The sequence below is a fragment of the Chelon labrosus genome (genome assembly GCF_963514085.1).
Source record: "Chelon labrosus genome assembly, chromosome: 8".
In the NCBI taxonomy this organism is placed as follows: domain Eukaryota; kingdom Metazoa; phylum Chordata; class Actinopteri; order Mugiliformes; family Mugilidae; genus Chelon; species Chelon labrosus.
Genome location: NC_140358.1, coordinates 21,532,652 through 21,556,386, shown reverse-complemented (window position 1 = coordinate 21,556,386; position 23,735 = coordinate 21,532,652). Strand labels below are relative to the sequence as shown.

The 23,735-nt window shown below is 42.4% G+C and overlaps 1 protein-coding gene across 1 annotated transcript in view; it reads left to right on the top strand.

Moving 5' to 3' along the window:
- aff2 (AF4/FMR2 family, member 2) overlaps positions 1-23,735 on the top strand; it is a gene marked incomplete at its 5' end in the record, with an annotated part of 162,671 nt that overhangs the window by 46,552 nt on the left and 92,384 nt on the right. Inside the window, 3 exons of the mRNA XM_084549763.1 lie at positions 1,345-1,465; positions 10,112-10,790; positions 11,451-11,884. Of these exons, the coding sequence (XP_084405889.1) occupies positions 1,345-1,465; positions 10,112-10,790; positions 11,451-11,884 (1,234 nt within the window). The remainder of the gene's footprint in view (positions 1-1,344; positions 1,466-10,111; positions 10,791-11,450; positions 11,885-23,735) is intronic.

The window sequence follows — 23,735 nt, the reverse complement described above, 5'->3', positions numbered from 1 at the left end:
TTAGTTTCATTATTTACTGGTGGACATGTTCAGTCAGAGCCTAATGCCTTTCACAAATATAACACAGGCCGGACAAAGGAGCAGTAAACAATCTCGGAAACATGTTTATTTGATTTCGCTCTGAAGGTATCGAGCTGGAGCCGGCCAGAGATCATTAGATTAGCGCAACAAAACGACTAGACGGAGGGAGAAACGTTTAGCCCTAGCTCCGTCCAAAGTAAAGAAAATACATCTACAAGCGCTCTAATGTACAGAAACTAATTCTAATGTGATTATGTGGAGAAACTATTGCTTTGTGAACAACAGTTATGCCCTGGATGGACCGACGTATTTATTTACCATGAAATATCCTATAATGTCCCTTAAAACCACACATTTTTTTCACGATAAACATAACAAAGTGTTAATAAGGTTGTTAATTATTATTTTTTTTAATGCCAAGCTAAGCTAACTGCTAAGCTAGGCTAACGCAACGGACATTTTGTAGGACGAAAGAAGAGTTCAACTTCAAATGGAAGAATTGCAATCGTTTGTGAAGTTAATTGACCACGGCTCAAAACGTGTTTTTCTTTCCTGCAGAAATTTTGCTTTTATTATGATGCTTTGCTGGAGCGCAATCAGTTTCAAACGGAGGGGTTCCAGACCAACTTTCTGCCGCAAATAAATTGTGGGCGGGGGAAGCTTGTCTGGCTTCCACGTTAGTTATTTTGTGCAAAGGCACACACCAAAGTCAAATCCAAAAGCTTTCAGAAATTTACGATGACATACATTTAAGTGTCAGTAACAGGGGTTAAAGAATTTATGGAGGATAAACATTTTATGGGAGTTAAAGGATCAAGCAATGTCCTAGGTAATAAAATAAGAGTGTGACCAATGTGCACTCATTCAAAGAAAACTTTCCTTATCTTTGAAACAGTACAAACACAGTTTTTGTTTAATACGCTCACATAGATATTAGTTTCAGTGGAAGTCCAGAGACATGTGAGCCCTGTCAGCTTCAACATGTTTCACCAAGTTGGATATCTTTACCCTCAGTTCCCATCGCTGTGTTGAAATCTCATTTTACTGAAACTGAACTTTTTTTCTTTCTTGTTTATGTGGAATTTGAATAATTTCGAGACAGCGCAATGATATGACTTACCCCGTTATTTTCCTTTACCAGCTTCCCGACTACTCTAATCACACTGCAGAAAAAAAAATAAAAAATCAGCCAATGCTCTTTGCAGTTCCAAAAATGACGTGTTAGCAATACTCATTAAAAAACCTCTGGGTTACACTGGTGGCAGGCTACGTGTCTCGGGCCTCAGATGGGGATGCTAATGAGCTCTCTTTGTGTCTTTCCAGTCATCTGGAGTCAGAGCGCAGCGCCCTGAAGAGGAGAGAATGGGAGAGGAGGAACCAGGAGGTCCAACAGGATGAAGACCTGTTCTCCACGGGATTCAACCTGTTCGGGGAACCCTACAAAGTAAGAGGAACCCAAACACATACACTTATTTGCTTAATTTCTGAGAGTTGTGGTGTGTGCAGACTACTGGCAACAAGCCTTGGACGCGGTCAAGCTTCAACCAGACACATGTGTTTGTTTCACCAGTTTATTATGAAAGGATGACGACAAAACTCTGTCAAGGAGCCCTTGAACAACACTCTGTGACAGTGCAGCTGTTGTTGCTGGGCTGTTTGAGAGAGCCAAGCTAGCGTCAACTATTTTCACTTGATTTGCGTTGGAGCTCCAGCTCAAGTGTGTAGCTACTAGGGGTTGAACGACTTACGACAATACAGCAAAGTCAGCTAATAGAACACAACACTGAACATAAACACTTGAGCATTATCAATGCTGTAGATATGTATAGCCTATAGAAATCAGCACCGTCAATAGCATTTAATAGTACTTCACAGCGTGTTGTAAGATAGGATAATGTAGCTGGGATAGAATAAAAAAAAAGAGGTATATCTCTGAATCCTTTTCCGTGTATAGCAGCTAAAGGTCTAATAACTTTTACAATACACAGGACATTTGGTGAAGATGTTAATTGACTGCTGTCCAGAGGATTTGGACTGTTCCTCTGCTAGCATTAGCGGATGCCTTTTCAGATTAATATTCATAGCGGTAGTACATTTGTTGTATTACAGGACTGACTTACATATCCTGCATGTCACGGTAGAATGGGCTTCATCTTTAGTGAAGTATTTCCACACACACTTGACGAACCGCTGCTAGTTCGCTGCAGTGACCCACTGGGCTCCTCATCTGTCTTCTCGGAGGCGTCCGTGTTGTTATTGTCACGTAATCGGCGACCAGTCGACTAGTCGGTGCAACCCCTAGTAGCTACAGGATGTATTCTCAACTCTAAATGGGCGGTTTCTCCACTGGGGTGAATTAGGAAACGGTCCACAGAAAAAGAGATAGAAACCACAATCAACTGCAATGTCTGGTTGGCTGTCTGTCAGAGACTGCCACTGTTGTAGACAGTCTGTTTGTCTCTGAACATAGTCCAATCAGCACCAAGCTGTGTTCCATGGAGTACAGCATGCCTGCTCCTTTGTGCGAATTTCAAAATGGCTGCAAATCACAGAGATCAGTCTCTCATATCAAGGTTGTTATCAGCTGCAATCTGAATGACTTCCAGAAGGGTCAACCCTCACTATTACATAAACAAGATTTGTTGTTTGTAATGTTGTTTTATTCCAACCACCAGTTTGCTAACTTCCTGTAAAAGCCAGTAGCACTGGCTATGCTTTCCATGGAGAGATGAAACTGAAGGGGAGACCAGCAGAATTTTAAAATAAGTGACTCATGCACCTATGCTGCACCTAAGATGATTGTGATGAGTCAGTTTATTTTTCATTTAAGCAACTTTTTTTTTATGTCCAGAACTGCTGAACTGATAAATGTCCATGTAGTAGTTACTGGTGGTATTGCTACCTGAGTTAAACGTCAAAAAACCAACTGATCAATCCAACGTAACATCACAGTGAGAGCTGCCCTCCCTGAGAGGTTTGACAGGAGCTGCCACTGTGCCAAGTGTTATAAATAAGGTAAGTAAGGGCAGTTTCAGGCCTAGTTTTTAGTTCAGAAACCAATAGGTTATTCCCCCAAGATCAATTCATTTGGTCTGGTGTGAACACAGCAACCACGGTCTATTATGGAACAAATCACGTCGTGGTCCCAGCCCGCTTAAAAGTCGCTTCCCGTTTGCACGTTATCCACAGAACGATACGACAGCTGCTATTTATAAGATTAGAATTATATAACCAAGCAGGTAATACAATGCATCTTTGGAGGAGCATCTGTGCAGCGAATATGTCGCTGCATGCCTCCAGAACGCATCCTGCACCTTCTCAGCATATACCTTAAAACGTTGTTTTCTACAAACCGAACATGTTGTTCATACATGAACCACGGAACAACAATAAATGACTGTGTCCACACTCACTGCTGATGCTCCATTTTTTATTTGATTATTTCCTGACTTCCTAATATCCAAATTTCCCTCAAAAGTCTGACCAGTAACAGAACTAGGGCTTTACTGAGGGCTTGTCAGAACTTCATCTCAGTGGCTGCAAAAGGCTACTTCTTTTTTTGAACACTTTAAATCTATTAATTTGCAAATTTTAAGAGTTTAACAGCAACGTCTTTGTTTAAACGTAAGGACTGAAAGAGAAGCTAACTGTGAGCTAACGTCAGTAAGCTGCACACTCATTCTTACAACCTGGCTGAGCTTCTTCGCTCCGAGTGCTCTCTCATTGCTGTTTAGGGGACAGTTTTATAATTTGCTGTTAGGTTTTGATTAATCTCTGCGGGAGGAGAAGCGGACATACCTGACACCAGAATTTCATTTGGGCAAATGGAGTGAATTTACGACCTCTTAATCAGCGAGGACGGGCCACTCTCCTCTAAAGGAGCCCCGCTTTGTGATTTAGGCTCATGTGAAACTATTTTGCCTTGTGCAAGCGTGTAATAGAATTAAATTGTTATGGCTAACCAACAATTACCCAAACATATTTTGCAGAATTTAATGCTATTTTTGTGGCGGATAAAGCTGATGGTGGAACTGTATTTTCTCCATGCTGTCTCCCCTGAAGCTAAAAGTGTAATATCCTCAGGCATAAGGTTGTGTTGTGTTCTGCTCCGAGGTGCTTGAGATGCCATCATTTTGTTTCTTCTTTAGTGGGAAGTGAACCAGCCATGCATGAGGTCCACGGCCACTCTCCTGCCCCTGTGTATAAAATTGATTTTGGTTTGTTAACTCTCATTTGCTACCGTCAGGCACTTCAGCACTCGGTCGTGCCGCCAAGTGTATCGACCTTGGGACGGACTGGCTTTGAATCTTGACAGACTGTGTTTAACGGCTGCTGTGTCTGAACGCAGAGGACACGGGGGCTCCTCACCGAGACGCTGCTCGCGGTTCGGGGGGCAGCGGATGCAAATGAGAGGTTGTTCTAATAATGAATCCAATCCTTGGTGCCTCCGCACTCCCAACTAATTGTTTCCAGCTAATTAGCGGTTCTGAGGTGAGGTCAAGGTGTGTGTGTGTGTGTGTGTGTGTGAGTGTGTGAGGAGAGAGCAAGGATGACTGGGCTGGCCTGTGTGAGGGGTGAGACTCCAGACACCACTGCTGCTGTGAGAACCAGGCATGCTGGCGTCCGTGTTAAGTAGTTTAAAAACACTGTGATTTGATCCCAATGAGAAAAATGGATTGCTTACTCTAAACCGGCCACATTTTTTGCATTAAGTGCTGGAAGAACGTTTTTCAGGCGTTTCATCAAATAAATACAATCGTTTACTCACCCATATAACTTTAGTGTCATTTGTAGTCCTTCGGGAGATATTTACATCCGCGTATATCCATATAGTGGGAGTGACTGGGGCACCGAAACGCAGCCTCTAAATAACGCATTATCTGCCACGAAGCTTGTTCATTTCACCAATATTTTGTTATCGTACGCTAGTCCTATTCCCCGTTGAGTCCGGGGATCATCAAATAAATACAATCGTTTACTCACCCATATAACTTTAGTGTCATTTGTAGTCCTTCGGGAGATATTTACATCCGCGTATATCCATATAGTGGGAGTGACTGGGGCACCGAAACGCAGCCTCTAAATAACGCATTATCTGCCGCGAAGCTCGTTCATTTCACCAATATTTTGTTATCGTACGCTAGTGCTATTCCCCGTTGAGTCCAGAGTTAGCTGTTATCATCATCTGGGGTCTGTAGATTGACCTGCAGACACGCGCACCCACGACTGTCAGCTTGTTTACCTGTAAGTTGCTACTGCTAGTTTTTTGCAACATGGCTGAATATTTTTCCGATTTTGAGGTTGCGGATGAACCACAGCAGTAGCAAATTACAGGTAAACAAGCCAACAGTCGTGGGTGCGCGTGGCGCTCAGAGATGACATCATACAGGTCAGAAGACATCATCCAGGATCTGTAGGTCAATCTACATATTTCTGCATAAAAGTGACTCAGAACGTCCCGAAAAGTCCTGAAAGTAGACAAAGAGAACCCAAAAGCAACGTACTTGTGTATTTGTTTATTCAGGAAAATGAGCCAATATTACCTATCTGTGCGGTGCACACGTAGAACCCACCTCTAGGACTATTAATTCATTTCAAGGCCAAATTAGAGTCCATCTGTTCAGAAGTGTTTCCAATCAATGTAATGGGACTCAGGTGTTGTTTAGTGCCCCACTTAATTTAACAGAATTAGGGATTTGCCACAGTCTGAAACCCACCGGCATCTCGGAACCGAAGCGGTTCTGTCCTGAGGAACGAGCTAAAATTCCTCCAAACCGCTGTAGACGACTGTTACCGGAAACATTACCAGAAACAAGGGTTCACACAGATATGAACAAATGATTAATATTCTTTATTATAAATAAATAAATTCACAAGAATGATATTATTGTTTCAGGTTTATATGTATATATGTATATATATGAGTATATATGTGGGCAGATGAAACAATACACATTCCTCCCACCCGTTTCAGGCTATTCCTCTGATTGACAAAGAAATGCATGAATAATAACCACGCAGAATCTGCTTTGCAAAACTCATTCAGCATGTCTGTTTATGAACTTTGCTTTGGTTTGTTTACACGAAAACTGTAGTTACTAAAAAGGTCTGAGATAAGACGTGATCTCCGGTTTCTCCCGTGACAGTCTCTCAGTCTCTTGGCGTTCGCGACGTGAAACATTTTGCATTGGTGCTGAACTTCTTGCAGTTGTTCGTTACCTTCGTGGCGTGCAGCAGAGCAGAGGTTTTCTGTGTCTCTAATTAATTGCGGTCATTAATTTAAGGGCGGGGTGGGGGGGCTGCAGCTGAAGGTAAAACAATTCAGATAAAAAGGGGTTGCGCTCGGGTCACTGCATCATTCATGGGAGACAACATGTTTACTTCTTCCATATTCCAGCTCCTTCCAGCTAATCTTTTTTCCTCCATGCACTTCCGCAGTTTATCTCTCACCGCTGCTAAACCTGAAAAACGGCTTTGGCACACCTTGCTACTTTCTTCTGGTGATTTATTTGCCAAGTAAACAATTTCATTTTTTTTTTTTCCCCCTGCTTGCTTTACTTGACACAATTCAGTGGCTTTAGCACTTTACCTTAGTGCACTGTCCCTGTGTCTGTGACTGAACCACTCTTTAGTCTAAAGATTTGTATCGGGACATATAGATATTACCATCAGTCCCTTTCTGTACCTGTGTATGTATCATGTGTCCGTCACTTTCTCGCTCTCTCTCTGTCTTTCTCCCTCCCTCTCTCCAGTATTCATTCTCTCTGTCAGCTATTAGCTAATCCCTCTTCTAATCCTGTTAAGGAGCGTTATGCCGTTAGCAGCTATTTGGGATGATCTATTCACACACACACATACACACACACCATCACACACACACACACATAGGTATTCATCCTCCCGTTCTCCTCTGTTTTCCATTTTGCCTCTCTGTAAATGTGTTTTCTGTTCCTCTTCAGCCACCAAATCTTTTATTCATGAGCCCCGAGATGGAGAAGAGATGGGCTAATTTATTCACAGCTAACTTTGGCTCGCCACGGTGTGTAGTGTTTGTGTGTGTGTGTGTGTGTGTGTGTGTGCAGATACGCACAGAAATTACAACTGTTAAGATTGTTCAAATGCAATCCCGTCCTTTCTTGTATGAATCTCTTTTAGAAATAAGTCCTGATTCTCTGGCTTGTTCCGTCTTTTGGAATTTTCACGGTTTTCTTTCTTTATTTGAGTTCGATGATGAAAGATGCAGTGAAGTGAAGAGAGCCGCGGCACAAGTGATGAACGCCGCTTCCAGTCGCATAGGTTTGAGTTTTGTTGCACATGAAACCGTAAGGATGGGTAATCTTGAACTCTAGCCTATGATTTGCAACCATTGGGAGGATCTTCAGGGTGTGTTCTTGGTCCCGTCAAAGTCTGTAAACTCAAAAGTCTATAGTCGAAATAATGTACTATTATTTGTTAACAAATACACCGTTACAGGCCGTCTTCTTGAAATTAAAATGACTAACTTAAACATTTAAGCTGCTCATGTGGTTGATTATTTTAACGTATGACACAAAAATATTATTCCAGTAATCCTCCTCATCATCAAAGACAAGCACCAGTCTTCTTTAGTCCTTCTAAAAGAGAAAAATCCTACATGCTTCTCTCTTTTTCTTGAAGACATTTTTATCATGACATCTTTGGCTGGGCTCATTAATTTCCGTGCCTGTAAAAAGCAAAAATGACACGTACTGATTTGAGATGTGTGTTACTATACGTGTTCCCTACGCAATCCCGTAGTCCAGCTCATTAGAGCTGAAGTGATTACACAACTAATCAGTAATAATGGTTTCAGTTAAAAATTGTCACGATTTGCTGGCATTTAACGATTTTAAATCTAGTTTTGCTTATATTTAAATTTTAGCCTTACGTAGCCATGAGTCTTACAGCCAATCGGAGCCATTGTGTTGTAAACAAATACAACTTTTTGGAGATCAGATGACGTGTATGACTACGTCGCTGTTCTGTTACTCTTCTGTCAATCACCTCATAAAGCCTGCCCAGGCGATCTGATTGGCCCGGCAGATCTTTGCCGGAGCATGATCAGTTCCCAAAGGAGTGACACCAGGGTAATTAAATATGGTAGTAAATTTAAACTAGTCGTTGTGTTTGGATTGTTGCTCAGACAAAAGAAGCATTTCACTCACTCTCTCACTTTCGCTTTTGAGAAACTATAATTTATTATGCCGTGGCTCTAGTGATGGTAGTATTGTTCAGCAGACTGGTTGATTGATCTCTGCACTCCAGAAAAAAAAATAAAATATATATCATCAACTATTTGATGGATTAGCATGAATATTTCCACAGACATTCTGGTGCCAACAAAATTATTTGATATGATCAGTATATTGCTTTGGTTCATGATCAAATATCTAAACACTAAAGACGTTGTCATCAGCCACAACTTCACTTGTGTTTGGTGCTAATTAGCAAAGATAACCATGCTAAAAAGAGAAACATTATACCCACTAAACCTGCATGCTAGCATTTTGATTGTGATCATGTTGGCGTGCTGACATTAGCCGCTAGGTCAAAGCACGGCTATCACTTAGAGAGTTGCTGCACAGTCTGTTTGATAAGTTTTGTTGATGATAAACCACCATTTGGGATTCCTACTGGTTCAGTGTTCCTGGTGGATGTGTGACTTGCCAGAAACCAAAACATCCATTTCAGTTCCACCTAGTTCTTAAATCAAATCAATCTGATTATGAAAAATAAAAGCTACTACAATATAGCAATTACTATGAAGTGGTCCTTACATGGCCCTCTATTAGCACAAATACCGGGGTGGTGATATACTAACTTGTAATGTTGTGAAGTGCCGAACACACACACACACACACACACACACACACACACACACACTTACAATTCCCTCCTCAGCAATAAGACCCCTCCATGGATCATTGCATGTTATTACAGTATTATTTGGTTATTGACTGAAGCTGTTTGCATGGGAAAAAAACAAGCGCACAGAGACACATGAACACATCTCGAAGAATCGTGAAGATTAATGGACAGATTTTTGTGCTTTTTTCTCTCATGGACTTTCAGTTTAGCCACTCTTACTACGTGTAATTTACGGTTCAGTCACTCTGCTTTAAAATGAATTATTTATCAATTAATTAAGCTCATAATATACAGGCTATTTCAACCTGCCTTGAAAATTATATAAAGCTTCCTGTTCATTTACGTTTATTTGACACCATCCGTCCACGTTAGCGAAAGGAGTGATTAGCCGAGTACATGCTGTCAACTACCTTTGCCTTCATGGCCGAGGAAATCTATTGACCAAACCACACGGCTGATGTAATTGGGGAAATTTCAGGGCCACATTTCGCGTCGATCTTGCTCAGTGTTTCCATTGTTCGTCATTTGTCTGTAAGTCCTGATGAAATGTCACGCTTAAATTATGGGCTGTAGATCTCGCATAATTCAGTCCTGGTCCATGATTAATATTTTCTTCACAGTTTGTCGCTCAGGTGGAAAAGAAATGTCAGCAGAGAAAGAAATCCACTGGCCTTCGCTCCTTTTCTCCTCTTTCGCGGCGTTCCGCAAGGGTCTGACACCAAATATAGAAACCGCTGCTGATCGCCCTTGTCCTTTAAAAAAATGCAAAACCATCCAATCACGTAGTTTCATCACTGAGGAATCTGTCAATGACTGACACAAAGGGTACTGTTGAGCTATTCTGAGGAACGTCCCTGCATTACCGCATATACCTAAAGGTGCTATACCGTCATATATCAGTAAATCCTGCAGTGTCTTCCAAGCCATGATTGCTTGAGAATGTGGGGTCAGGCTAATAATGATTCCTGCCCCATTAATTTTACTGCTCCAGCCTGGTCTGGACCCTCTTAAGTGTGGCATGTGTTTAATTAATCATCTCCTCCTGATGCCTGGTCAGTGGTCACCCTATCCATCTCTCACTATTCCTTTCCAGATGAGTAAAGAGGGCTTTTCATCAAGCCTGAAGAAATGGGAAAATGGAGGACTTAATTAATGCTCTTCTTTTTATTCCCTCCCCTCTGTCTCTTCCCTTCTCTCCTGTCAGACTAATAAAGGTGATGCGTTGGCCAGTCGTGTCCAGAACACGCTGGGCTCCTACGAGGAAATGAAAGACCTGTTAACCAGCCATACCAACCAGAGCCACTTAGTGGGAATCCCCAAAGGCAGCACTGCCAACAACAACCTGCAGCAAACCCCGACCACTTCAACCACGGAAAGACCCTCCATGGAGTCCCAGCTTTTCAACGACGCCTTGAGAGCAGGAGCGGGCGGCGGAGGAGGAGGAGGAGGAGCAGGACCAGAGGGAGCTGGGGACAAGAGGACGGCGAATGCACCTTCTTCATCTTCCTCTTCCATGCAGCCACCAGCTTCGACCACACCCTCATCGAGCGCAACGACAATCCCGCATCAAAATTCGAAAAAGTCACGGAGCTCCATGGACTGGTCGAGGGGAGGCCACGGACAGAGCACCCAGGCGACGGGCCTTGTCCTGGGGCTAGGACAGAACGGCCAGGGGCAGGTCACGGCAGCGGCCACAAGCAACAGAGGGAAACTGTCTTTATTAGAGGAACAGCAAATGCAAAGGCACGAAGAGCTGTTCAGCTCACTGAAAGATGAACTTGGCCTAAAAGAAGATTCAAGCCCTTCTTCCTCCTCTACATCTTCATCCTCCTCTACTTCTAGGAGGCACTCTTCCCACCCACCCAAAACACATCCCCTCCCAGGTAAGTCGCAAAGGCCTTAGAAGAAGTTTGGAACAATACTCTAATTTGTTTCCTTGCTAAATTGGAAGAGTCCTCATGTCTAAGTATGAAACAAGAGCCACCAGGGGATTAGCTCAACATAAATGGATAACTTGAAGTAGGGGGTAACCTGGATCAATCTGAAGTTTAAGAAATTTTGCTCTCTAGCATGTCTAAATGAACAGATCAGTTTTTTTATGCTAAACTAAGCTGGCGTCCACTTCTTCCTTTAATAGTGGAGAATAACTCAATGTGTTTGGTTGTCAGTCTACAAAAAGTAGACTTTTGATACGAACACATTCGGATATTCATGAATAATCTGTTTCTTCGCAATTGCTTTCAGCCAGGATAAATAATTTCAGAGAAAAAAAAAAACAGACTCTATCACCTTTTGGGTGAAATTTATGAAAATTAACATCTGCAACCGATGAGAACATCTTGCTAGTTGATTTCAAAACACATAATTTGCTTTGATTGCGATTGGCTACATCCATCTGGAAGAGGGATTTTTTTGGCTTTCAACCTTCATCAGGTTTTGATAGCAAAGGGCTGAGCAGTATTTTACTGTTAGCAGGTGTGTCTCTGGTTAGTTTTGACTTTTTGCTGTCTTTTTTTTTCTCTTCTCGTCTTCTCTTTAAAAAGATGGAGGCAATTTTCGAGCTTCTACCTTGGACGCTGGCCACTTTAAGTCTTCCACTAACACAGAAAACGGGGGACATTTTAAATCCTCCCCATTTGAAAATGAGACAGGTTCTCACCTCTCTACGTCCTCCTCCCCGCTGGCGTCCACGTCCGTCCTGACAACGCCCACCCCTGGTCTGACCACTCCCACATCCGGACTGACCACGCCCACCTTCCCGCCAGGCAGCCTATCAGGGAAGCCGATGGCCGTGCAGCAGAAGCCCACGGCGTATGTTCGACCAATGGATGGCCAGGACCAGGCGCCAAGTGACTCCCCCCAGCTTAAACCCCCTCTAGTGGCCACAGAGGGGTTTAACAACAGCCAGCCTTTTGGAGGAAACTCTGGGAATGTGAAGAATAAGCTGCCAAAGCTGAGCCTCAGCCACACGGGGGAGGTAAGAGAACAATCACGGTGACTTTTTATCCATATTGTGCTAAAAAGTAATTAAAAAGAAAGTAAAAGCTGAATTCTGTAACACAGTAAAAGAGAACATTGGTTTCAATTTGATGACGAATAACATGCCATCTGTTCACAAAGCCATTGTTAGTTCTTTTCATAACGACTTAAACGCAATTTTTTCATATTTTGATTTACAAACTATAATCAAAGACACCACAAACCAAAGCAAAAACATGTTGTAAAACACAGCAATTTTTTACAGTGTATATTCCACCTCATAATTTAGCAGTAGACAGCTTTTTCAATGATCCCACCCCTCACATCAAACCAAGCTGCTGTTTTCTTGGAGAAGTCTTATAATTTCTGCTTTTAACAGGTTCAGCAGTTGAAAACTCTGGCTGACATTCAGCAATTAGCTGTCATCAGACCCTGATATATATATATATATATAAAAATGTTGATTAAATTGAATCTCTTTTTGTGCATGGGAGTATGTGACACCATGTTTTCCCAAATGAGCCCCAGCACTTATTCAAATCATAAAACTGATTCTAACATGGGCACTCATGTAGAATCCCATTCTCTTAAGAAGTAGAGAAAATAAGATTTAATTCCGTTCAAATGATCACTTAGTATATAAAGCACCAGTTTGATTGGGCATAAACAACTTGTTTTATAAATATGTTAATCAGGCATTCATACTTAGTGTTAGCTTCTAATCTATTCACATGTTACAGCTAAAAAAATATGCTTTAATCAAATGTCATAAACGTAAGGCCTAATTTATATTTTGAATATTTGTAGAACAGACTATTACCTTAATGACCGTCCATTTCACTGTAGTGTTACTTATGTAGTGTTCAATCAAACGGACCCTTCCTAGCGTAACACGTACAATTATTCATGAGCATCTGGCGGAGACGGTTAACAGTGACACATGCTGTCATTTTGCTTCTGATATCATGCGTGCGTGTTTGCAGTAGTGATTTAATTCCACTACGCTGGATTAAATAATACCACGGTGAAAATTCACATGTTCCGTCGCCATTTCAAACGAGCCTGACAACATCGAATATCAAACTCCTCCACTTCCGTGTCTCACTCCCTTTTCTCTCTCTCTCGGACCTGCCCTCCATCTATCTATCTATCTATCTATCTATCTATCTATCTATGTAACTCTTTCCTTCTTAAAAGAGCAAGAAACACCAGGCTTGATGATGATGATGATGTGTGCGTGTGCTGTGTGAAACTAGTTGACAGGCGAGTAGTCATCCATATCGAGCAAGCCAGCTGTTCCTGTGCTTTGATAGAGCCTGTGTGTGTGTGTGTGTGTGTGTGTGTTTCGGTGTGTGTGTGTGTGTGTGTGTGTGTGCGGCGCTGCAAATGAGCCCGAGATGGAGCTTTGAGCATATGGCATCTAGAAGGAGAAAGCAGGGGGAGACAGGGGAGAGAAGGAGGGAATTAAAATATACTTTCAACACTTTCTTATGGAGGATGAACGAGAGAGAGAGGGAGAGAGAGAGAGAGAGAGAGGGGGGGAGTACATTCATGGCCATGAGTGGTTCCTTTGACTTTGCGTTTATTCACCCACACATCCGCGGATGCTCCGTTATCGCCTCCTTACCGTTTAGTTTTCACTCCTCTCATACTTATTGTGACGACTTTATTGGAAGGTAAACTTGATGCAGGCTTAGGGGGAGGAAGGCAGGGATATGAGAGGCGAAGAGGGGACACCGGTGGTGACAAAAGCAGGATGGGGAGGACGGAGGAAGGAGGGGATGGAGGAAGACAATGAGGGACTGATTACAGCGCCTTATCGAGGCCGTATTTGTTCTGGTTAGATGAGTTACTGGATGCTCAAACAGCAAACAGCAGCAAGACCTGGGGGGACTGAAGCAGAATGTGAATGAGTGAAGAGGAAAGACGTCCACCTTTTACCTTATGATTAGCGAACCTGTGCACACCGTACAGTGACAGTGTCCGTTCTTATACGCCGCGCGCAATGCAAAGCCGATAAAAGAGATCCCTGTGAGGAGTGAATCAACACGATTGATTTTCCCTGTAACGGGTTTCAAATTAGTCCAGGTGCTGTGAATGTGTTGGAAATACTCAATACTTAGCTCACAGTTCGGAGTGTTTTGCGAGTGCTTGCGTGTCCGTGTGTGTGTGTGTGCACAATAAGCTTTTAAACTGCTGTGGAAGCTTTCTGTTAGCACTTTGCAATTATTGATCAGAGCCCTTTATTCCTGTGTGTGTGTGCGCGAGAGAGAGATAGATGCAGGCAGAGACAGAAAGAAGGAAAGACTGATAACACTATTGATCTTTTCCTGACAGTTACAGTAGTTTAAATCTAGTCCTGGACACACACACACTCAAAAATTAAGTTGCTGTCAGAAGTTCAAAGTGGGTCATGGCATTATTACTTTGGATCGGTCCAGTTTGAGATATTATTGTATTTATGTATATTATCGTTATGTTTAACCCTTTATAGGACACTCAACACCAATTTAAACCCTAGAGTTATTGTAGGGTGTAAGAAGACATTTTTACTAAATTTTTCATTTTATTCACTTGCCCCTACGGGGTTAAAGAAATGCAAAATTTTAGACCATTAGAACGTAAGTGCTGATTCAGGCACTTGTCAACATACACATTATCCCATTAGACCATTCATTCATTCATTCATCTTCTGTTACCGCTTGTCCTGTGAAGGGTTGCGTGGTGGCTGGAGCCTGGACAGGTCTCCAGTCTATCACAGGGCCCCATTATACAACATTAAGCCACTTCATCGTGGTACCTATTAAAGCAGTTACTCTCAGCGTTCATGCGGAGGTGGACTTAGCAGACCACAGTTGACCTGAGAATGTTCGCTGATTGTCTAAATGAAAACCACATTCTTCTCGACCCCACTGAGAGGCACAGGGACGCAGCATAGACTGTATAGAAATATGGACAATGCATCCCCACTTCCTTGCATTAGCCAAACTGACACTAGTTTCCCAGGGATACAAGCAGCGCCATCTTGCGACTTTGGAGCCAGAGTCAGCGCAGTACAGTACGAGAGTGGAGGAGCCACGGGGAGTCGCGATATCGATGACCCGCCCACACTTCCTCTAGACTCACGCGCGTTTTCGTTTTGATTAATACTGCGCTCTGCTCTACCTCCAACAGTTACAGAGACTTATTCATTTGTTTATTTTTTCCAATCTTACATTCCTCTGGGACCGCTTCATGGAATGGTTGGCATGACAACTTGTAGTGATCATGATGTCACATCCTGTTTCTACAGCTTCAAATAGCTAAAATGAAATTCTCAGATATAGACAAACATGCATCAGTATTATATTAACTATCTAAAATAACAGAAATCATCCTTGGAAAAAAAAATTGACACGTACTTAGTGGACGAGACTTGGGCCAAACTAAAACATGACACTAACATGTAGGAGGTGGAGCTTATGACCTATACTGCAGCCAGCCACCAGGGGGAGCTCTACTTGCTTTGGCTTCACTTTTGAGGAGCAGTTCCACCTCCATCTTTATATACAGTCTATGGGACGCAATTTAAAATCTGTGCGGAAGTTACCAAATATGGTATAAAGTTACTACACAAGCTACACATTACATTAGTTAAATGAGCAATAAAGGTAAATCTAAATATTTTTTACTTATTATTTATTAAATGTAAGGCACTTCAAGCTGATCTGATTTTGTGTAGTTTTTACTGAAAGTCACCAAATGCCTGGTGTAGGAAAGTGTGCTCCATCTATCACATCCATTCTTTCCTCCGCTGTTAGCCTGTCAGCTTGTCAACAGGCGAGGCAGTCAACCGCTCGGGGCACCAGGACAGCAGGGGGGCCCACAAGCGCTGACAAACTTTAAACTACAGCGGTGGCAACGAGCTAAGTTTTCACTGACAGTAGGAGACCTCCCTAAGGGCCCCCCCCCCCCCCACCCGACACACACCGCGCATTCAGCCCCGTTACATGTCGTGTGCAGGTCTCTTTAAAGTAGGTAAGTATGTCAACAGCACTCAGTTCAAAATGAAGAAAGTTATTCCTCTGGGAGTAAAAGGAAAAGGAAGGGGAGAAAGGAAATCAAGAGTAAGGCAGTAAGTAAACGAGCAGATGATTAACAGTAATACTAAATAGTTAAATGAATGCTGCTCGTTTAGCCTTAAAGTGGAATTACCGTTTTTTACAACCTGGACCTTATTTCTGGCATAAAATACAGTCATTTACTCACCCATATAACTTTGGTGTCATTTGGAGTCGTTCGGACAATAATTAGATCAGTGTATTTCCATATAGTGGGAGTGATTGGGGCACCGAAACGCAGCTTCTAAATAACTCATTATCTGCCGCGAAACTTGTTCATTTCACCAATATTTTGTTATGATACGCTAGTGCTATTCCCCATTGAGTCTGGAGCACTCGCATCACTGCACTGACTTATTTAGTTTATTCTTTCTTACATTAGATAACTTAGCTAACAGAGCAGTGTGTCTAGTCTAAGGTGAAGATTTTTGCCCGGGGCCCCGACAGACCTTTCTCGCCTTTGTTGATCTCCACTGACTCCTGAAGGACATACAGTATCTGGGGCTTTAAATGCATTCATTTCATTCATTCATTCATCTTCTGTAACCACTTGTCCTGTGAAGGGTCATGGGGGGGCGGGGGCTGGAGCCTATCCCAGCTGTCATCGGGCGAGAGGGGTTTTAAATGCATTTACTAAATAACCCACAGTGTTCACCAGCTAGCTTGTAGTTGGATGGTTACTGTGCAATTAGACCTTTGTAGCTGAAGACATCTCGTTGTTGAGAACGAATGATACTGAACCAAATATTTGATCCATAGTTAATGTTTTAATTGACATGGCTTCTTGAGAAATTAATATAAAAGTATTGTCCTTTGAAATGCAGATAAAATATAGTATAAATATAAATCTTTAAAATGATTTTAATTCATCATCTCTCCAGTCAATGTCAGATGATGTATTGTTACATAAAAATGACTCATCTTTTCTCCTCAAATGCCAGACGAAGCATTTACGCTTTACGGTAACATGAGGTCAACCTGTGAGGATGCTTCCAGTGACATTCACTTGCTGCATTCTCATTCAGATAAACAACATTCAAGTCAAGCGGATATACGAGCGCATTCGGCGAGGCCCCCGCCAGCGAGGCCGCCAGAACGTAAACATGGAGGTGACAGGTGACATTTTCAACAGTACTGTGACAAGTTTCATTTACATGTAGTTCAAAGTATAGAGCTGATGTAATTTCACACTGATTTGAAGGCCTGCTGTGGTGTTTCCGCCGGGCGCGCGTAGAGGTGCACACGGCGCCTCGCCACTAATGTAGCGGTAAATAAGAAGCAGGGTAGACTAAGACCTCCAGTCAGTAATCACCGTGGGGCTAACGCCGACCGAGTCTATTCTGCTCTCGGAGACAGCGTTCATTTATGCCCTTTTTTCTGGATGAAAAGATTCTGTCTTTATGTAACACAATTGCTTGATAAAAGGAACCTGGGAATGTACATTTATAAAAGTGGATGTCAGTCTGGCTTTTACATGGACTTCTTGTCAACAACATCCCCGCTGCTTTCCCTCTCAACTACAGTCTGTCAAAGTTCTTTAAGTTTCAGCAGGAGCTGGTTTCTGTTCAGTGGAAAACACTTAGCTGGGATACGCTGCGCTGCTGAACATGTTATGTGGGGGTTGATGCTCCTCTCAACATGGAGCGGGGGAAACTGTCTAAACTGTCTACATCAAGACAATAATTCTGTGCAAATGGCAAGACGGAAGATGATGTAATGTAAAATACACACTTTTATTATTTGAAAATCACATTTACATAGTGAGCTGGAGGGATATTCCAAAAGTTTCCCCTCGTCGTTTTGCTCCAAGGATGGTTGACACTTGTGCTGGAATTTCATAAGTCAAACTCAAAGTCATTTTTACAGCTTTCGAAAAATATGTTATACTTATGCAAGTGCAAATGGTGTGATCATCACCTGCGAACGCTGGAATATTTTTAATTTTTAGTTCTGGTGGGCTGAACTTTAAAGTTGTTGTGCCTCTTGCTGATGCTAGAGGGAAAACCGTCGGAAGTGTTGCTGGAAGGTGCCAGATGATGTCATGTGCTAATTTGCATATTAATTTGCTACATTAAGCATCTTTGAAGAAGATAAGCCGGCGCAATTCGGCAGCAGCTGTGCTGATTTATTGGCAAATGCTCGTGAAGCCGTCGCGCCCGGATCCTTCTGCTGTGATTGGAAACGGTTATTTGTGGCGACGCCGAGCTCGCGGGCAAGGTAGTTTACGTGTAGCTGACTTTCTCTGCAGTCTCGACAGCCATTAGCCATCTTGCTAAAGCGAAAGTGCGTTTTAAAGCCGCGCTGATGGGTTGTCAATCTCACAGCCCTCATGAATCCAGTCTCCACGCACCTGTTTTTGTGACGCTAACTGTCCATCACCAAATATCGGACCCCAGACAAAGTTAGTGATTAGCTGTTGGAGCAGCTAACAAGCCAGGTATTTTCCTCAAGGGCTGGTAGAGACCAAAAACATAACATCTCAGACATAAATGCCAATATTACTTTGTCTGCTGGTTAAATTATAGTCTGCTAGACTGTTGCAGTGGCCTCTTTTGTACAGAATATAAGCATTTTTTTTTTTATCTCCTTGGCCATACGTTGACCTGCTCATGTCATTGATGAATTTCTAGTGCTGCCAAATAAATAAATTGAAAGATAGTTCTCTGAGGGAATAAGAAAGAAAAAATTGCCAAGAATGGTCAAGATAAATGCTACAAGGCCAGCTCTCACTCATCACATGTGAGAGAACTGTAAGAAGCAAACTACCAGATGAGAAGCTACAAAAAAGCTCTTGGTTGCGGCTAAAGCGTAAAATATTAGGTTATGGGTCCCGTCTCAATTTTTGTCCATAAAGGCTTCATTTGTAAGGGTGGAATACAGAAGAATCCCAGAGAAAATTGTGTTTTATCTTTTAAAAGTGCAAGGGTACCAGTAGTTTTTTCAGCGTCTGATTTAATGGAACAACCATGGAAAATGGTTCTTTGTTAGTTTGTTTTTCAGCGAGATATGAACTCTGAGCTTCAGAACAATTTATTTTATTCATACCGCAGGAGTCAACAAATACTTAAGGAAGCCTTCCCTGTTTGTACATTCATTACTCTAGCCGTGCGGATGGATACTCAGGCAGACGCGGGGGAATAAATGGTGAAATGTGGCAGGAAGAGTATATATAAAATTACAGTATATAGAAAAACCTTCTCTGAGGAAATAAAGAAGAGGCGAGAGATAAAATATTTTCTCACTTCCAGCAGAACTAGAAGAGAGTTATGAGGAGTCTGCCAATGCAGCAAACAGCTGGCTTCATTTGCATAATACCCATCAGGCCTCTCTTTCCCTGAGGCTGCCTGTCAACTCACCACCCAGACGTACACCAACACACACACACACGCCGCCGCCGCCACCTTTCACTATATCAGTACCTATACATTTATAGGCAGCACGTCTGTGTGTCTTCTGGGAAGTAGTAATACAGTAGCAGTCACGCGAAATCAAAGCTTCTTTGTGACTCAGTCAAAGCTTTTTAACGCTTTAATTTATTTGATTTTCATGAAGCCGACTAATTGCCCGTGCAGAGAGGGAGATCAGATGATTTAGCTTCAGTGCTGATAATAAAATGATCATAAAATCATCTCCTAGAAACAAAGAACACAGTTCCCATGAATCAAACTACCCTTGAGTGGCTGCGGTGAGGCGGAGGAGAGGGTGCTCGGGGAGAAATATACTTAAAGATAAATAGCGTAGGAGAGGTCTCCCATCAGCACGACACCGGGTGGGGTGTCATCACAGCAATAGCTGCCTGGTGATGAGAGAGATCCCAGAGTGGAGGGGTCGAGCCTGGGCTGGAGTCTGTGGCAGCGTTTTAACAGCCTGGATCATTTCCATGTTTGGTACGAGATAGCAGGTGGTGTGGTGTTCTGATATGGGACGATGTACAAGCTGCAGCAGCCGAAACACTGCTGACAGTGTCAAACATACATTGCTATAGTGCTCTTTACTGTTCCACAGACACACACTCACATGACGGCGGTTGAAAGGAGTCAGTCGTCACAGAGCACTTGGTTATTTCCTGACGCTGTTTATACTAGAAAGAGAAGGATTTCAGATGAACTGTTTACCCTGAGGATTAACATTATACCTCTGCTTACTGGATTAGCTGCAATGATCAGCACTGATCACTGCTGTCACTATAAGAGGCTGACGCTGTGCGTTATGGCCCCTTCGAGTGCCGCCACCTCACTCCTAAGCTATTCTCCCTTCACGCCATTTGAATTAGACATTTCCCAAGAGGTCGGTCAGATGAGACTCCCGTTTCGATTCAAAAATTTCTGTCTGGTCACGCAACGGCCGGCAAATGTGAGGTCGGTGGTTCAAGTCGGGGCAGGGCAGAGCGCTCGGCGCACAGCGGCTCCAGGTGGTCGTTGACCGGGGGGTCAATCCCTGCACTTTCACACGTTGTCTGCTGCAGTGATTTGATAGGCGTAGTGTGCCAGCGGTAGCATGTAGCGGATGACATGGGTTCACGCAGTCGAGACTTAGTCATAGTTGAAAGGCCAAGTCTGTAATATTTAGATAAAATAATTATGGTCAGTATTGAGATGCTTTATAGTGAAAGTAGTAATATCACAAATGTCAGTTAATAGTAACCTATGTAGTAAAAACATTAGAAGTACCTGTAATATGACCTTTTAGAAGGTTATATTATTTAAGTATGTATGCTTTATTTGCTTTGTTTATGTAGTTTTATGCTGTAATCTACAGCAATGGATCATGTTTACATGACAGATTAATCTATCGTGGAGGCAAAAATGTGAGAATAAAAAATACTTTATTTTAGGGGATTTGATTCAACAAGACTCTATTGAAGATAAGCACCTACAGCAAAGCCTTTAATACTAGAATCTGTACTTTAATTATGTAAATTCAATACCTGTAGTCCAATTTTCCTACAGTTTTAAACAACACTATGCCAGCTTTTTTGGTGATGTGTCATTTTAAAGCTGCATCATTCCAGATTGTTGTATTAATAGTGGATTAAATGACTAAGTACAATGTGAAGGGAGTCATTTCTAGTGATTAACCAAAATACAAATATCTTCTCAGCTCTATGAGTGATTCTTAAGAGCAGTTTATACCTCTGCCGGAACTAGACATAGACACAACCTATGTACGTAGCCTACTCCGGTGCGAGCCATTTATACTTGTGCACTCGTCAGTCTGGCTCGCTCTGTAAGAACGCCACCCTAACGGTAGTCGGCGCTGTGTCTTTTGTTTTGGCAGTCGTGTTAATCCTGCTTCTACTTCCTGCTTCACTTTCAACAATGGAGACTGATACTTTCGCTGAAATTTCGCCCAAGATTAAGGCGAGTCGTACAAATGTGTTCCATCTTTATTGATCCAAAAAATCAATTCGATGGAGAAGCAGCTGGGAATACTAAAGCGGAAACACGCTACTAGCAAGCGGACCAATCACAGCTCTTGCGGTCTGTGTCCCCGAGGTGCGTAGTTACATTTCTAGGGAGGTGCACGTCAGGCTACGGCGTTAGGGTCTGCATAGGATCTGTGCTGAAACTTAACTTTTCACAACTGTAGCAGGCAACTGATGAAAAGCTCAGTTAAATCAACTCTTCGGTACCTGTCCAGCACCAAACAGAGCAGACAGACACAGTTAGAGACTAATAAGCTCACTTTTGTTGGTAAATAGCCAGATATTTCCTTGAGCAGTTGGTGAAGACCAAAACGGAGCTAACGGGAGCACAACTCCAAATGAATGCTGTTTGATAAATGTGTAAATAAGCAATTGTTTGTTAATGCATTACATGATTTGACAGTGTTGAGTTATCCCTCGTTTTGGTGCGTCTAAATAATTCATTAACACTGCTTAAAGCTTAAAGACGCTTTGTTTTCTGACTCAAATATCATTTTTATTTCATTAGTTGGAGAAAATCAGACACATTTAATCAAGTAATGTCCAGAAAATACATAAACAAAAGGTGAAATGTTCTCCATGAAGTATTTGAATCTGTAACTATTAAATAAATGCAGTGGAGAAAATGCAAGTAAAGTGTTTTTGGAAGATGACTCAAATGCTGATATACAAGTAGAGTTTAAGCACCTCAAAACTGTACTTTCCATCACACATTAGACTCCCAGTGAATTTGCTGCAGCAGTGATATGTTTAATTGCAACCAGAGAAGATTGTCTCCCAAAGTATGTCTCCCAGTCATGATACACACTCTGGGAAAATGTAAATCCACATTTCTACTAGTTTATCCCAGGCAGTTTTTGTTCAATATATCTCACCAGATGATTTAATCTGATCTCACCCCGGTTCTGGGAGCGCATTTCTGCTTTTATGTGCCCTCACGGTGCCAAATAAAGTGGACTGACTTTAAAAATAGCTATTTTATATAGTCCCAGTCGCGGTGCACATATCGGGCTCTTATGAGGCAGCAGACTGCTTCGCATAATACACAAACTTAGTGTTTTGTAATGTGTACGGCTGAAATCCTTTAAGAATCCAGATGAATGTCCTTTCATGTCGTCCCAAACACGTAGCTGATATGTGATCGGATCAAATGCTGCACTGTTTAATGAAGCATTATTAATGTTGGGGTATTAAAACATCCTAGCTAATACTTAAACATCTTAAATAGTAAAATACGTTAAATTACAAGGCGACTCTCTTTTGGACTATAAAAAACTGGTCCGAACGACTAATAAAATATCCGACTATTCCATAACAGCTTATGTCTGGTGCCCATAAAAATATGGTAATAAAAATCTTTATTGCTCTTGGCATTACAGAACAATACACGGAGAACCCCTACTGCTAGCTCTTTAGTATTATTCATTAGGTTCTGATACAGGCCAGTGGCTGTTCCCAAGTTTATGTATGTGTTTGTGTGTGTGTATGTGTGTGTGTGTGTGTGGTAAGTCCTTTTAATAAAAAATGCCCCGCTGGGCTGTGCGTTGCCAGTTTGCCAATCAGAGCATAGCCACGATATGCAAATCACACACACACACACACACACAGACGTAAACACACACAAGCGGGCTCACACACACACACACACACACACAGTGGGAGAAGGAGTGTTTTGATCTACCAGGGCCATTACAGACATTTTAAAATCCTATGAATATAAAAAAGAGAGAGAGGGAGAAGGATGGAAGTGAGAGAGGGGAAGATGAGAGAGATGAGAGAGAGGGAGAGAAAGCATTGGAGACAGAGAGAGGTGGGGGGGGGGGATGACCGAGGAGGAAAGTGAGAGGAAACAACATTTTCTGTTCTCTTTTTTTCCTCGCGCAACAGTTTATTATTAAGTTCTAGGGGAGGTTGAACGGGAGAATGCATCAGAGAGATTACATGGAAGATAGACGATTAAATGGCTCCCCCCTTTCTCCCTCTGCCATTTGTTTTGCATTTCTCGGCGCCGTATATTGTTCCCTGATATTAAAAGGAGTCTGGCGGTGAGACGCCAGCCTTCCGCCACCTTCCCCGCGGAAGGCCCGGGATTTATGGAAATGCTCGGTATCAATAAACATGAAGCGCGGCTTGTTGATTGAACAAAAGGCGTCCTGCAATCAGGAGAAATGCCTCGTCATTGTTGTCGTCTGTGCAGTCGGCTGCATCGCTGATGATTTAAATGGACATTAATGTGGGAGGAAACTGACACTCGGAAAGTTGGTCAAACAACCGTGACAAACAAGAACTGGAGGAGAGGAAGGGAAGAGGAGAGGAAGAGGCAA